The 17,037-nt window shown below is 38.0% G+C and overlaps 1 protein-coding gene across 1 annotated transcript in view; it reads left to right on the plus strand.

The window, feature by feature from the left end:
• The window catches only part of DLG2 (discs large MAGUK scaffold protein 2), a 2,044,734-nt gene that overhangs the window by 286,347 nt on the left and 1,741,350 nt on the right, over positions 1 to 17,037 (plus strand). The window contains exon 3 of the mRNA XM_047877315.1: positions 106 to 251. Within this exon, the coding sequence (XP_047733271.1) occupies positions 106 to 251 (146 nt within the window). The remainder of the gene's footprint in view (positions 1 to 105; positions 252 to 17,037) is intronic.

Raw genomic sequence — 17,037 nt, forward strand, 5'->3', positions numbered from 1 at the left:
TATGTAGTTCTTTTAATTAGCAAATTTTTTCATATATACATATATGCAGAAGCAATTTTTGTGATGGTACATGACATTTGATCCTTGCCTTAAATATTTTCACAGATATTCAAGAATTTTATGAGTTGACATTGCTAAATTCTCAAAAAAGTTGTGATCAGAAGATAGAAGAAGCCAATCAAGTTGCACAGAAATGGGAGAAAGCATCCCTTCTTGCTCCATGCCATGAAAACCTTCAAAAATCTGCAGAGGTATATACTGAAACATCTAAAAGAACTAAAGAATATTATCACTTACTTATACCTGTAAAGTGGTCACAGTCATAGTAGTAGTAATCATTATCAAAAGATGACAACAACAATAATATAAACATAGTTGTACTATACTGTATGCAGTGTTTTATATATAAAAATCCAGATTTTGCCAAGAGAAAATAGGGCATAGGAAGGACATGATTCTTCCATAGTACAAGTGAGCTCTGTTATGAATATTGTGATAGTTTGAATTAACTCAAGTTTAAGGCATTCTGGAATTTCACAACATGGCTCTAGACGAAGTGTGGCAATAAAATGGGTAGTGGGATTAGAAAGTGTGGTCTATGGCTGTGATCTCCATAGCAGGGCCCCATATCTTTGGGAGTTTTAAAATGATCCATTAAGGTTTAGGGACAAAATACTAGAACTTCCATTTATATTTTTTATCATGTTCTTTTTTTAAATTTTTGAATAATTTATATTATATAGCATATTAACAGTAATACATACACATTTAAAAATAAATATAAGGCTAGTAGAGTTGTGTGTTCAAATGATTTTTATAGATAGGGTTATGAGATCAAATGTTTGGAGACTACTGTTGGAATTAACACTTACCAAGTGTAAGGCAATTTGAGGAATGTCTCAGGTTCATAACAGAAGATTAATATGGAGGCAGGGGCAGATCAATGATATTTTTAAGTGGCATTCAATACTTGGAAAGCAGGTAGTACTACACACACACACACACACACACACACACACACACACAAACACACAATCTGTCAAGACTGGTATAGTGAAGCTGACTTGGAAGGTACATGGAATCCTAGTGCTAATCAATGGCACTTTGCTGAATCTTTGGATTATTAACTGAGGCCTGTGATATACTTTTTATCCTGCTCAAAATTGATTTGAAAATCAGAAAAGACTAAGACTAATGATTGCCTTAGTTAATTACTTGAAGAAAATGTTAACAATATGTGTTAATTAACAATAATGTGTTAATTGATACCAACTATATGAAGTTTATAAAATACTAAAAGCATTAAAAAATCTTAATTTCAATACATAACATTATTTTCACTTGTTTAGTCTTTTTTTATGTACAAATATATGTTCACAAATTGGTACACCAGAATATAGAGTATTTTTTCATGACTTTTAGATTTAATGCTATACTAATATTTGCCCATATCATGTCATTAAATATTTTTGGCTACATTAAATATTTAATGGCTACAAAAATATTCCATCTTTTGGCATTTACTTAAATAATTCTCCATTCCACATTTAGGCCATCTCCAGTTTTCTGCTATGAATAATGCTATAACAGACATCTGTATATATAAACTATTGTGTCTTTTCGGATGATTTCACTGGGGTTAATTTTATAAATGAAACTACTGAATTCAAGGACATTGACCTTTGTAATGCTTTTGATACAAATTGTCAAAGTGCTTTGCAGAAAGATACTACCAGCGGTATTTGAAAAGGCATATCTACCTATGTTTTCTATTTCGTTGCATCATCTTCAATTTCTTTCATCAGTGTTTTATAGTGTTCAGGATACAGGTCTTTCATCTCTTTGGTTAGGTTTATTCCTAGGTATCTTATTGTTTTTGATGCAGTTGTAAATGGGACTGATGCCTTAATTCCTCTTTCTCCTGCTTCATTATTATTGTATAGAAATGCAACAGATTTCTGTACACTGATTTTGTATCCTGCAAATTCATTTACTGAATTCATTTACCAGTTCTAGCAATTTTTTGGTGGAGTGTTCTGAGTTTTCTATATAGAATAGTGTGTCATCTGTAACTGGTGAATTCCTTGCAGATTTGGATTCCTTTTATTTTTTTGTGTTGTCTGATTGCTAAGGCTAGGACTCCCAGTACTGTGTTAAATAACATTGGTGAGAGTGCATATCCCTGCCTTGTTCCTGATCATGGAGGAAAAGCTCTCAGTTTTTCCCCCCTGAGGATATTGGCTGTGAATTGTTCATATATAGCCTTTCTTATGTTCTTTCTCTGCTTTGATGAGGTTTTTATTATGAATGGATGTTGTATTTTGTCCAATGCTTTTTCTGCATCTGTTGAGAGGGTTCTCAATAGATAGGGTTCTTATCCTTTCTTTTATTAATGTGGTGTATCACATTGATTGATATGATTTGTGAATATTGAACCACACTTGCAGCCCAAAAATAAATCCTACTTGATTGTGGTGAATGATTCTTTTAATGTACTGATGGATTTGATTTACTAGTATCTTGTTGAGAATTTTTGCATTTGTGTTCATCAGGGATACTGGTCTGTAGTTCTCTTTTTTAGTGGAGTCTTTGTCTGGCTTTGATATCAGGGTGATGATGGCCTCATAGAATGAATTTGGAAGTTTTCTTTCCATTTCTATTTTTTGGAATAGTTTGAGAAAAAAGATATTAACTCTTCTTTAATGTTTGGTGGAACTCACCTATGAAGCCATTGTGTTTTGGGAGATTTTTGATTACTGATTCAATTTCTTTGCTGGTTATCAATCTGTTCAAGTTTTCTATTTTCTCCTTTTTCAGTTTTGGTAGTTTATGTTTCTAGGAATTTATCCATTTCTTCCAGGTTGTCCAATTTGTTGGCATATAGTTTTTCATAATATTCTCTTAAAATTGTTTCTATTTCTGTGGTCCTGGTTGTTATTTCTCTTCTCTCATTTGTGATTTTACTTATATGGGTCCTTTCTCTTTTCTTTTTGATAAGCCTGGCTAGAGCTTTATCAATTTAATTAATTTTTTTTCAAAGAATCAGCTCCTGGTTTCATCAGTCTGTCCTATTGTTTCTTTTAGTTTCTGTATCATTTTATTTCTGTTCCAATCTTTTTTATTTCCCTTTTTCTGCTGGCTTTAGGCTTTGTTTGTTTTCCTTTTTCTAGCTCCTTTAGGTAAGGTTAGGTTGTTTGAGATTTTTCTTACTTCTTGAGGTAGACGTGTATTGCTGTAAAATTACCTCTTAGAACCACTTTTGCTACATTCCAAAGATTTTGGCCCATGTATATTCATTTTCATTTGTTTCCATGTATTTTTTAAATTTCCTGGTTGACTCAGTAATTCTTTAGTGGCATGTTCTTTAACCTCCATGTAGTTGTGGTCTTCCTAAATTTTTTCTTGAGTTTGACTTCTAATTTCATAGCATTGTGGTCAGAGGTATGGTATGAAATTGACCTTTTGTATTTATTGAGGCCTGATCTGTGATGTAATAGGTGATCTATTTTGGAGAATGTTCCATGTGCACTTGGAAAGAAGGTATGTTTTGCTATTTTAGGAAGGAATGTTCTGAATATATCTGTTAAGTACATCCAGTCCAGTGTGTCATTCAAAGTCATCGTTTCCTTGTTGATTCTCTGTTTAGGTCTGCCCATTGATGTATGTGAGGTGTTAAAGTCCCCTACTATTATTGTGTTATTACCAATTAGTTCCTTTTTGTTTGTTATTAATTGATTTATACATTTGGATTGTTCTATTTTGGGTGCATAAATATTTACAATTGTTATGCCTGCTTTTTGGATTGTCCCCTTTATGATTAACATCATGCCCTTTTCTGCCTCTTTTCCAGTCTTAGTGTTAAAGTCTAGGTTGTCTGATACAAGTATTGCTACTCTGAGTTTCTTTTGGCATCCATTTGAATGATAAATGTTTCTCCACCCCTCACTTTCTTTTTAAAAGAATTTTTTTAATGTTTATTTTATTTATTTATTTTTTTTATGAAATTTATTGACAAATTGGTTTCCATACAACACCCAGTGCTCATCCCAAAAGGTGCCCTCCTCAATACCCATCACCCACCCTCACCTCCCTCCCACCCCCCATCAACCCTCAGTTTGTTCTCAGTTTTTAACAGTCTCTTATGCTTTGGCTCTCTCCCATTCTAACCTCTTTTTTTTTTTTTTCCTTCCCCTCCCCCATGGGTTCCTGTTAAGTTTCTCAGGATCCACATAAGAGTGAAACCATATGGTATCTGTCTTTCTCTGTATGGCTTATTTCACTTAGCATCACACTCTCCAGTTCCATCCACGTTGCTACAAAAGGCCATATTTCATTTTTTCTCATTGCCACGTAATATTCCATTGTGTATATAAACCACAATTTCTTTATCCATTCATCAGTTGATGGACATTTAGGCTCTTTCCATAATTTGGCTATTGTTGAGAGTGCTGCTATGAACATTGGGGTACAAGTGGCCCTATGCATCAGTATTCCTGTATCCCTTGGATAAATTCCTAGCAGTGCTATTGCTGGGTCATAGGGTAGGTCTATTTTTAATTTTCTGAGGAACCTCCATACTGCTTTCCAGAGCGGCTGCACCAATTTGCATTCCCACCAACAGTGCAAGAGGGTTCCCGTTTCTCCACATCCTCTCCAGCATCTATAGTCTCCTGATTTGTTCATTTTGGCCACTCTGACTGGCGTGAGGTGATACCTGAGTGTGGTTTTGATTTGTATTTCCCTGATAAGGAGCGACGCTGAACATCTTTTCATGTACCTGTTGGCCATCCGGATGTCTTCTTTAGAGAAGTGTCTGTTCATGTTTTCTGCCCATTTCTTCACTGGGTTATTTGTTTTTCAGGTGTGGAGTTTGGTGAGCTCTTTATAGATTTTGGATACTAGCCCTTTGTCCGATATGTCATTTGCGAATATCTTTTCCCATTCCGTTGGTTGCCTTTTAGTTTTGTTGATTGTTTCCTTTGCTGTGCAGAAGCTTTTTATCTTCATAAGGTCCCAGTAATTCACTTTTGCTTTTAATTCCCTTGCCTTTGGGGATGTGTCAAGTAAGAAATTGCTACGGCTGAGGTCAGAGAGGTCTTTTCCTGCTTTCTCCTCTAAGGTTTTGATGGTTTCCTGTCTCACATTTAGGTCCTTTATCCATTTTGAGTTTATTTTTGTGAATGGTGTGAGAAAGTGGTCTAGTTTCAATCATCTGCATGTTGCTGTCCAGTTCTCCCAGCACCATTTGTTAAAGAGGCTGTCTTTTTTCCATTGGATGTTCTTTCCTGCTTTGTCAAAGATGAGTTGGCCATACGTTTGTGGGTCTAGTTCTGGGGTTTCTATTCTATTCCATTGGTCTATGTGTCTGTTTTGGTGCCAATACCATGCTGTCTTGATGATGACAGCTTTGTAGTAGAGGCTAAAGTCTGGGATTGTGATGCCTCCTGCTTTGGTCTTCTTCTTCAAAATTCCTTTGGCTATTCGGGGCCTTTTGTGGTTCCATATGAATTTTAGGATTGCTTGTTCTAGTTTCGAGAAGAATGCTGGTGCAATTTTGATTGGGATTGCATTGAATGTGTAGATAGCTTTGGGTAGTATTGACATTTTGACAATATTTATTTTTCCAATCCATGAGCATTAATGTTTATTTTTGAAGGAATGGGGGAGGGGCAGAGAGCGAGGGAGACAGAGAATCCAAAGCAAGGCTCCAGGCCCAGAGCTGTCAGCACAGAGCCTGACTCTGGGCTTGAACTCATGAGCTCTGAGATCCTGGCCTGAGCTGAAGTCGGACGCCCAACTGACTGAGCCACCCAAGCGCCCCCTCCACCCCTTCACTTTCAATCTGCAAGTGTCTTTAGGTCTAAAATGAATATCTTGTAGGTAGCATATTTATGGGTCTTTTTTAAAAAAATCCATTCTGACATCTTATGTCTTTTGATTGGAGTGTTTAAATCATTTACATTTAAAGTAATTATTTTTTTAAAATTTATTTATTTTTGAGAGAATGAGTGAAAGTGGGGGAGGGGCAGGCAGAAAGGAGACAGAGGATACAAAGCGGGCTCTGTACTGACAGCAGTTAGCCAGATGTGGGGCTCAAACTCATGAACCATGAGATCATGAGCCATAGTCAGATGCTTAACAGGCTGAGCCACCCAAGTGCCCCAACACTCAAAGGAATTATTAATAGATATGTATTTATTACCATTTTATTACTTGTTTTTTCATAGTTTCTGGAGGTTTTCTCTGATCCTATCTTATCTTTGTCACTTTTGTTCTCTCCTTTGCACTCAAAGAGTCGCCTTTAGTATTTCTTGCAGGGCTGGTTTAGTGGTCATGAATTCCTTTAGTTTTTGTTTGTCTGGAAAACTCTTTATCTCTCCTATTCTCAATGATAGCTTGCTGGATAAAGTATTCTTGGCTGCAGATTTTTCCCATTCAGCTCTTTGAATATATCATTTCTCTCCCTTTTGGTTTGCCTAGTTTCTGTTGAGAAATCTTCAGCTATCCTTATGGGTTTTCCCTTATAAGTTAATGACTTCTTTTGTCTTGCTCCTTTTAAGATTTTTTTCTTTATCAGTATATTTTTCAAATTTCATTACAATGTCTTAGGGTTGTCCTTCTTTTGGTGACTTTGATGAGAGTTATTTGTGACTCCTGGATCTAGAGATCTGTTTTCCTTCCCCAGTTTTAGGGAGAGTTCTGCTATTTTTTCTTAAAATAAATTCTCCCCACCCCCCCTTCTTCTCTCTTCTTCTGGGACTCCTATAATACAAATGTTATTACATTTGATGGAGTCTTTGAGTTCCCTAAGTCTATTCTCATGTTCCATAATTCTATCTTTGATTCAGCTTCATTGTTTTCCATTATATTGTCTTCTAGGTCACTAATTCATTCCTCTGCTTTTTCCAGCTTACTGTTCATTGCATCAAGCTTGTTTCCAATCTCATTTGTTCCATTTTTCATGTCTGATTGATTCTTTTTTTTTAACTCCTATCTCTTTTGTAAGAGTCTCACTCAAGCCCAGTGAGTATCCTTATGGTTGTTGCTTTAAATTCTGCATCAGTCATGCTACTTATATCTGTTTTGCTTAGATCTCTGGACATGGCCTTATGTTATTATTTGATTTGGGATGAATTCCTCCATCTTGGCATTTTGCCTAAGTCTCTGCATTTTTCTTTGTGTTAGAAAAGCCAGTTATGTCTCCTGCTCTTGAGAGTAATGGCCTTATGAAGAAGTCCTGTAGTGCCCAGGTTTTGGTGCTTCATGGGGTTTCTCAGGTGTGTGTTCTGCTGCTGTGTTGTGGCTGCTCTGTCCTTCAGACCAGACATCTGTAGAGGCTCTTCTTGCCTTCTATGAGCAGTGTTTGATCCCTTGCCTTAATGTGGTTACTTTTAAGTGGGTGTGTTCTCATCTGCTTGTGAAATGAGACCTGACACCAACTTCACCAGTATGAGGCCCTGCAGAACTTTCTGGCTAGGAGATGTAGAGTGGGCAGGGGTTTGTGCTGATCTTCTGGGGAGAGGGCCCATCACAGTGGGACTGAGGCAAATTTGACTCAGAAGGGCAGTCCTGGCTGAGCAAAGGGCAGTGGAGCTTGGTGTAAGCAATTTGGGAAGCCAGTGTTGGAGATGTAAGCAAGTTAGGAAGCCAGTGTTGGAGCTGTGCTGTTCTGTGTTTATACTGAGTAGATGGGGTGGGAAATGGTGCCATCCAGCTCCCCTGTTCCTGGAGAGGTGTTTCTGTGAATTGTGCCTACCAGCAACATTCTGCCCCAGACATTCTTCCAGTTGCTATTTTCACACTGTCTGCCCTGTTGTTGTTTGCCTGCCTTCTCTCCATGAGCAGGGCATACCCTCAGGTCTCTATCCTAGCCAAGCTTGCTGATCTTTCAAACTCTAGGCTTTAAGCCCAGCTGGTTGCAAGAACTCATGAAATTTATCTCCTTTTGTTTTCCAACCCAATGGCTTTGGGGAAACATTCTCCTTTTGTGTTTCACTGTGTGCTCCTCTTTCTCTCACCTTTTTCCAGGACCACAGCTTCCTCCCCTCTGCAGCACTTATGATCCATTTATCCCCTATACCACATCTCTGTACTTCCTACCTTTTTCAATGTGGCCTCTTTTCTCCTTTGAGTTGTGTTTTTTTTTTTTCTGTCAGGCTTCAGGCCAATTTCTGGGGTATTTAACTCTTTTACCTCTGCTGTAAGGGTCTCAATAATATCTTCTTTTCTCAAGCCCAGTGAATATCTTTATGATTATTGTTTTATATTCTCCATCAGGCATGTTACTTATATCTGTTTTACTTAGATCTCTGGGCATAGCTTTAGGCTGTTCATTTGGGATTGATTTGGGATGAATTCCTTTGTCTTGGTATTTTTTTAGAAAAATGCTTAATGCTTATTTATTTTTGAGAGAGAGAGTGTGTGAGCAGGAGAGGGGCAGAGAGAGCAAGGGAGACACAGAATCTGAAGCAGGCTCCAGACTCTGAGCTGTTAGCACAGAGTCTGATGTGGGGCTTGAATTTATGAACCTTGAGACCATGAACTGAGCTGAAGTTGGATGCTTAACTGACTGAGCCACCCAGGATCCCCCCACCTCTGTCTTGGTATTTTGTCTAAGTCTCTGCCTTCTTCTTCAGTGTGGCCTCTTCTCTCCCTTTAGTTTTGGAGTTTGTTCTGTCAGTCTTCAGGTCAATTTCTGTGGTATTTCAGATGATTTGGTAGTTATCTCATTGTGTTCATTGGACGAGACAAGCCTAGGGTACTTCTACTCCATTGCCATCTTCTTCTCCCTCTATTTATTTCTTTTGTTATTCTTTCATGCTCTTTGTTTTTCAAAGCGTTATAAAATTCTTACTGTTTTGTAAGAGCATTTTGTGTATGAAATATGTCATCCTATTGTCATAATTATTGCATTTCTTGTTTCTTGATTTCTATTAATTCTGCTTATAGTGTTTTTTGACATTTAAAGTGTTAATTTTTTTTTAATTTTTTTTTTAACGTTTATTTATTTTTGAGACAGAGAGAGACAGAGCATGAACGGGGGAGGGTCAGAGAGAGGGAGACACAGAATCTGAAACAGGCTCCAGGCTTTGAGCCGTCAGCACAGAGCCCGACGCGGGGCTCGAACTCACGGACCGCAAGATCGTGACCTGAGCCGAAGTCGGCGGCCCAACCGACTGAGCCACCCAGGCGCCCCTAAAGTGGTTTAAATTTTTTTAATGATGAAATCTACCACCATGTTTTCTTTTTTCTTTTTCTTTTCTTTTTTCTTTTTTTCTTTTTTTCCATTCCAGCATTAGTTAGCTATTCTCTGATGTTTTTTTCTAGGCTCTTATTACTTTTTTTTTTTAATTTTCTGAAATTATTTTTAGTCAATTTAATAGTCCCATGCATATACCTAATTTTACATATATGATCAAATATACACTTTTTGTTTTAAAGTCAGTGCTCCTTTTATGTTTTCCATTTTTGCATGTTTTCCCTGTTACTCACTCCTCACCCTATGCTGTATTAGTTCTACCCTCCCTATGTACAAGGTACCCTATATTAACAACTTAATGTGTTTAATCCTCTGTACTCATAAAATGAGTATTCATGTATAAACATATACATGTATCTATATGTATATCTATATACAATTTATACATATCCATGTACACATAATATGTAGATACAGAATTTTGAAAAGTAATTGTGTCTCAAAAAATCTTCATATTATATGAATGTTTTTCAAGTTGTCTGGTATACCTTTAATTCGTTCTTCTAATGGATGCATAATTTCATAGTGTGCATGTATCATAGTTTATTCAGTATTCACCTTTCAATGTAAATTTATTGTTTTCACTTTTCTCTCATTGCTATTAATACTGCAATCTAATGATTTCATGTATTTCTGAAATATTGATATTTTTATTCTACAGGATAGATTCTTAGGGGTAATATTGTTGGCTCTAAGGGTATACATACTTTTAATCTGAATAACTGTTGCCAGACTGATTTCACCTTTCATATTTTCACTAACAATACACGTTGGTACAATTTTACTTCATGTTAATCCCAGCTATAGGTGTTGCTGTTCTTAATTTTTGCCAGTTCAATAGGCCTAGTGATCCATCGTCTTTAACTTACTTTCCAATTATAAGAATATTAGTGAATTTGAGGAGTTTCTTATGTTTGTTGGCTATATTAATCTGCTCTTCTGTGAATTTATTCATATTCTTTTCTCATTTTTCTGTTGTATGTCTCTTTTTTGTCTATTTCTATGGGCTTTTTGTATATTCAAATGATTCAATTTACACACTCTCGCTAGATAGATAGATAGATTTTCTCAAGGATAAAAATTTTACCTGAAATGTAAATTCATGTAAAGGCGTGTGATGCCTTTGGTTTATATTAATATCCTTTCAACAAATACATCAACTAGATAACTGATTTATTAAAAAGAAAAACAAAGCTTTAGGCTGTTTACTCAGTAGTTATCTAAGATTGTCTGATTGAATGCATATAGATCAAGACTTATTTTAATGTTTACTTATTTTTGAGAAAAAGCATGAGCAGGGGAGGGGCAGAGAGAAGGGGACAGAGGATCTGAAGTGGGCTCCTTGCTAACAGCAGAGCCCTATGCAGGCTCTAACCCACCAATGGTGAGATCATGACCTGAGCTAAAGTTGGATGCTTAACTGACTGAGCCACCCAGGTGCCCCTAGATCAGGGATTTTACTTGGCTTTTGAACAGATGATGGTGATATAAAGATGAATGGTGAGAAAAAAAATCACATGGGTATAAGACTTTTGAATATCAAAATCTAGATAGGCAAGACATAATTAATGTAATGTGGATTTTCCCAATGTTTAGGAAGTCCTCAGCTTATGGTGATTGGCCAGTTATATCCAAAACATCAGAACATGAATGCTCACTAACTCAGTCAGGGTGCTTCTGAATTGAGTCTGATTGTTCTTCCTTAATGGATTATATAAGCTGAAGAGACAGATTTGACTGGTCTGTCTCACTGAAGATGGAGATGAGCACAGCAGGAGAGTGTATCTTTTTTGAGGTCTCAGTGTACTGGGCCAGGGAAACTGAGGCTCTTGTTTTGTTGGGATTGGCTTTCCAAGGTCACAGTTTGGAGAGTGAGTCCAAAGGAGAAATGGAACCAAAATGAAATTTATAACTGGGAAACCTTCAAATAAGGGACATTATCCTGGGTAGATTCTGTTGATGTAGTACACAGACTTGTTATGTTTTTTAATTTTTACCTTGTCTCTCTTCCTTTGTACAAGCCGAGTTTATTTAAAGCTGTTGGAAGGATATATAAACTCTTTAAGTGGAGCACTCAAAAATCTTCCTTATCTGTGATTCCTCAGTATGCACAAGAGTCTTTATCACACGGTAGGCTCAAGAAGCAACTATTGAACTAGAAAGAAGTCTGTAAGCACATCTTCTGGTTCCCTTCAGTCTGGCCATATGGCTCTTTGCCTGTTCCATTATGCTTCTTCTTTTCTATTTGTTAGCTGGATCTCCCCAGGATTTAGGCCAGAATAGAGAATAAACAGGTGTGCCTTAGTATATCAAAGCTGGCATATGAGGTCATGGATAGTATCCTCTGAAGCAATAAGGATGATATTCTTATGTGGCTGGTACACTGGCTCTGCAAACAGAAGTTTCAAAAACACTTAAGACAATGGATACACCAGTGGGATACTGCTTTCTTGTGGATTATATATGTGCTAGTACATTTATTTATTTTTTAAAGGTTTATTAAGATGGCTTTGGCTGCAAGATGTCAGTAATATTTTCTTACCAAGAAGGTATCTGTCACCCCCAGTAGAGGGCTTCACAAAGAAGGGCACTATTGTGCACTTAGTGTATAGCACAGTGCCTGGCACAGGAGGACTCTTAAAGAACTATAATACTGAATAGAATTTTTAACTTTATTTTTCTGTAAATCAACATGATCTTAGTTCTAATTTTAGAATATGATGAGAGGCAGAAAACATAATATTAGTCAATTCAGGGTTTTCTTAAGACATTTTTGCTTTACATTTAATCACTCCCACATTTTCCCTCCACCATCATTTTTTCTTTGAAGGAACAATTCCCTGGTGCATATATTCTCTCAGAGCATGTCAGTGGAAGTAGAGACACTGTGTAATATTGTATATCATTGTATTGAGGACAGAGCCTCAATGACTCCTGGTGGATTGAATGATGTTGGTGGGGGAGGCATGCAGGGAAACATCATGGTTATCAATCAGCATCCAAAACAAGATAATTCCTGTTTGGACATTTCCTTCCTAATCTTTGAGAGTCATCACTCCTTTATGTTGGCATATGCAACTGAGATGCATATTTCCACTTGATTTCTAGCTATTAGGTCCACTCTACCATCTGTTTTTCTTCCTTATTCTAACCACAAAGCTTCTTCACTTAAATTTTTTTTGAATCTCCATCAGTGTATCTCATGGCTACATGAGTAAAATCTGGCAGCAAAATGAGCATTTGGCTGCCCCCTATTCTTCCTGGGGTATAATAACATCTTGTGAGGTTGCACAGGATCATATTCCTTTACCAATGTTTCTGTTTTATTCTCCTAACCCCTATTGGTGCCAGGGAACTTCTTTAAAGACTTAGGGTTGAGAGAAGGATGCAGGTTGAAGTGGTTTGCAGCAAAGTTTCCTTTTCTTTTAATCTTTTTCTCTCACTATTTATTATTATTATATTAATTATTAAACTTATATCTAAGTTAGCATATAGTACAATAATGATTTCAGGAGTAGATTCCAATGATTTCATCCTCTTTGTATAATACCCAATGCTCATCCTAACATCGGTCTTATTTTATGCCCCTTACTCATTTAGCCCAAGCCTCTACTCACAACCCCTCCAACAACAATCAATTTTTTCTTTATATTTACGACTCTTTTATGTTTTGACCTCCTCCTTGTTTTTATCTTATTTTTGCTTCCCTGCCATTATGTTCATCTGTTTGTATATTGAGTTCCTCATATGAATGAAGTCATATGATATTTGTCTTTCTCTAACTAATTTTGATTAGCGTAATACCCTCTAGCTCCATCCACGTAGTTGCAAATGGCAAGATTTCATTCTTTTTGATTGCTGAATAATACTCCATTGTGTATATATACCACATCTTCTTTATTCATTCATCCATCAATGGACATTTGGGCTCTTTCCAGACTTTGGATATTGTTCATAGTGTTGCTATAATCGTTGGAGTGCATGTGCCCCTTTGAAACAGCACACCGGGAAGATGGCAGAGTAGGAGGGCCCTGGGCTCACCTCATTCTGCGGATCACTTAAATTCCACCCACACCTGCCTAAATAAATCACCAGAAGACTAGCAGAACTGATTCTCTGGAGCCAAGCATAGACAAGAGGTCCACAGAAGAGGGTAGGAAGGGCGAGAGGTGGTGCACGCTACATGGATTGGTGGGAGGGAGCCGGGGTGGAGGGGCAGCCTGCTGGCAAAGCAGAGCCTCTGAGTGTGGCTTGCAAAAGAGGAGGGGCCAGACAGAGTGTGTTCTGACAGCAAGCAGGACTTAACATCTGGAAGGTTATAAGCTAACAGCTCTGCTCGGAGAGCGGGAGGGCTGGAGGACAACGGGAAGGAGAGTTGTTGAGCCCCGGACGACAGAACGCAGCTTGGCAGGGAACAAAGGCGCTCGCCAGTGCCATCTCCCTCGCCCATCCCCAGCCAAAATCCCAAAGGGAACCAGTTCCTGCCAGGGAACTTGCTGGCACTAGGCAAACACCCAACACTGTCCTTTTGCGGATCCATCCCTCTGGTGGCAGGTCTGACTCCCTCCTGGTGCCACAGGGCCCCTCCTGAAGTGGATCACCAAAGGAAAAGCGAGCTGAGCCTGCCCCTCTTGCCCCTGTTCACTTTGCTGATCCACCACAGCTAATGCGCCAGATCCCCAGCACCACAAGCATGGCACTGTGCAAGTAGCCCAGACGGACCACGCCACCCCACAGTGAATCCCACCCCTAGGAGAGGGGAAGAGAAGGTACACACCAGTCTGACTGTGGCCCCAGCGGTGGGCTGGGGGCAGACATCAGGTCTGACTGCAGCCCCGCCAACCAACACAAGTTATTCAAGACAGCACAGGGGAAGTGCCCTGCAGTCCTACACCACTCCAGGGACTATCCAAAATGATGAAACGGAAGAATTCCCCTCAAAAAAACCTCCAGGAAATAACGACAGCTAACGAACTGATCAAAAACGATTTAAACAATATAACAGAAAGTGAATTTAGAATAATAGTCATAAAATTAATTGTTGGGCTTGAAAACAGTATAAAGGACAGCAGAGAATCTCTTGCTACAGAGATCAAGGGACTAAGGAACAGCCAGAAGGAGCTAAAAAATGCTATTAATGAGCTGCAAAATAAAATGGAGACAACCACAGCTCGGATTGAAGAGGCAGAGGAAAGAATAGGTGTACTAGAAGATAAAATTATGGAAAAAGAAGAAGCTGAGAAAAAGAGAGATAAAAAAATTCAGGAGTATGAGGGGAAAATTAGAGAACTAAGTGATGCACTAAAGAGAAATAATCTATGCATAATTGGTATTCCAGAGGAGGAAGAGAGAGGGAAAGGTGCTAAAGGTGTACTTGAAGAAATCATAGCTGAGAACTTCCCAGATCGGGGGAAGGAAAAAGGCATTGAAATCCAAGAGGCACAGAGAACTCCCTTCAGATATAACTTGAATCGAACTTCTGCACAACATGTCATAGTCAAACTGGCAAAATACAAGGATAAAGACAAAATTCTGAAAGCAGCGAGGGATAAACATGCTCTAACATATGAAGGGAGACTGATAAGACTAGTGACGGATTTATCTACTAAAACTTGGCAGGCCAGAAAGGAATGGCAGGAAATCTTTAATGTGATGAACAGAAAAAACATGCAGCCAAGAATCCTTTATCCAGCAAGTCTGTCATTTAGAATAGAAGGAGAGATAAAGGTCTTCCCATACAAACAAAAACTGAAGGAATTTGTCACCACTAAACCAGCCCTACAAGAGATGCTAAGGGGGATCCTGTGAGACAAGGTACAAGAGACATTGCTACAAGCATGAAACCTACAAACATCACAATGACTCTAAACCCATATCTTTCTATAATAACACTGAATGTAAATGGACTAAATGCTCCAACCAAAAGAAATAGGGTGTCAGAATGGATAAAAAAACAAGACCCATCTATTTGCTGTCTACAAGAGACTCATTTTAGACCTGAGGACACCTGCAGATGGAAAGTGAGGGGATGGAGAACTATCTATCATGCTACTGGAAGTCAAAAGAAAGCTGGAGTGGCCATACTTGTATCAGACAAACTAGACTTTAAATTAAAGGCTGGAACAAGAGATGAAGAAGGGCATTCTATAAAAATTACAGGGTCTATCCATCAGGAAGAGCTAACAATTATAAATATCTATGCACTGAATACAGGAGCCCCCAAATATATAAAACAATCACAAACATAAGCACCTTATTGCTAAGAATGTGGTAATTGCAGGGGACTTTAATATTCCACTTACAACAATGGACAGATCATCTAGACACAGGATCAATAAAGAAGCAAGGGCCCTGAATGATACATTGGATCAGATGGACTTGACAGCTATATTTAGAACTCTGCATCCCAAAGCAACAGAATATACTTTCTTCTCGAGTGCACATGGAACATTCTCCAAGATAGATCACATACTGGGTCACAAAACAGCCCTTCATAAGTATACAAGAATTGAGATCATACCATGCACACTTTCAGACCACAATGCTATGAAGCTTGAAATCAACCACAGGAAACAGTCTGGAAAACCTCCAAAGGCATGGAGGTTAAAGAACACCCTACTGAAGAATGAGTGGGTCAACCAGGCAATTAGAGAAGAAATTAAAAAATATATGGAAACAAACGAAAATGAAAATACAATAATCCAAATGCTTTGGCATGCAGCGAAGGCAGTCCTGAGAGGAAAATACATTGCAATCCAGGCCTATCTCAAGAAACAAGAAAAATCCCAAATACAAAATCAAACAGCACACCTAAAGGAAATAGAAGCAGAACAGCAAAGACACTACAAACCCAGCAGAAGAAGAGAAATGATAAAGATCAGAGCAGAAATAAACAATATAGAATCTAAAAAAACTGTAGAGCAGATCAACGAAACCAAGAGTTGGTTTTTTGAAAAAATAAACAAAATTGATAAACCTCTAGCCAGGCTTCTCAAAAAGAAAAGGGAGATGACCCAACTAGATAAAATCATGAATGAAAATGGAATTATTACAACCAATCCCTCAGAAATACAAGCAATTATCAGGGAATACTATGAAAAATTATATCCCAACAAACTGGACAACCTGGAAGAAATGGACAAATTCCTAAACACCCACACCCTTCCAAAACTCAACCAGGAGGAAATAGAAAGCTTGAACAGACCCATAACCAGTGAAGAAATTGAATCGGTTATCAAAAATCTCCCAACAAGTAAGAGTCCAGGACCAGATGGCTTCCCAGGGGAGTTCTACCAGACGTTTAAAGCAGAGATAATACCTATCCTTCTCAAGCTATTCCAAGAAATAGAAAGGGAAGGAAAACTTCCAGACTCATTCTATGAAGCCATTATTACTTTGATTCCTAAACCAGACAGAGACCCAGTAAAAAAAGAGAACTACAGGCCAATATCCCTGATGAATGTGGATGCAAAAATTCTAAACAAGATACTAGCAAATCGAAATCAACAGCTTATAAAAAGGATTATTCACCATGATCAAGTGGGATTCATTCCTGGGCTGCAGGGCTGGTTCAACATTTGCAAATCAAGCAACGTGATACATCACATTAAGAAAAGAAAAGATAAGAACCATATGATCCTGTCAATCGAAGCAGAAAAGGCATTTGACAAAATTCAGCAACTTTCTTAATAAAAACCCTTCAGAAAGTCGGGATAGAAGGAACATACTTAAACATCATAAAAGCCACTTATGAAAAGCCCACAGCTAACACCGTCTTC

The sequence above is a fragment of the Prionailurus viverrinus genome, chromosome D1 (genome assembly GCF_022837055.1).
Source record: "Prionailurus viverrinus isolate Anna chromosome D1, UM_Priviv_1.0, whole genome shotgun sequence".
In the NCBI taxonomy this organism is placed as follows: domain Eukaryota; kingdom Metazoa; phylum Chordata; class Mammalia; order Carnivora; family Felidae; genus Prionailurus; species Prionailurus viverrinus.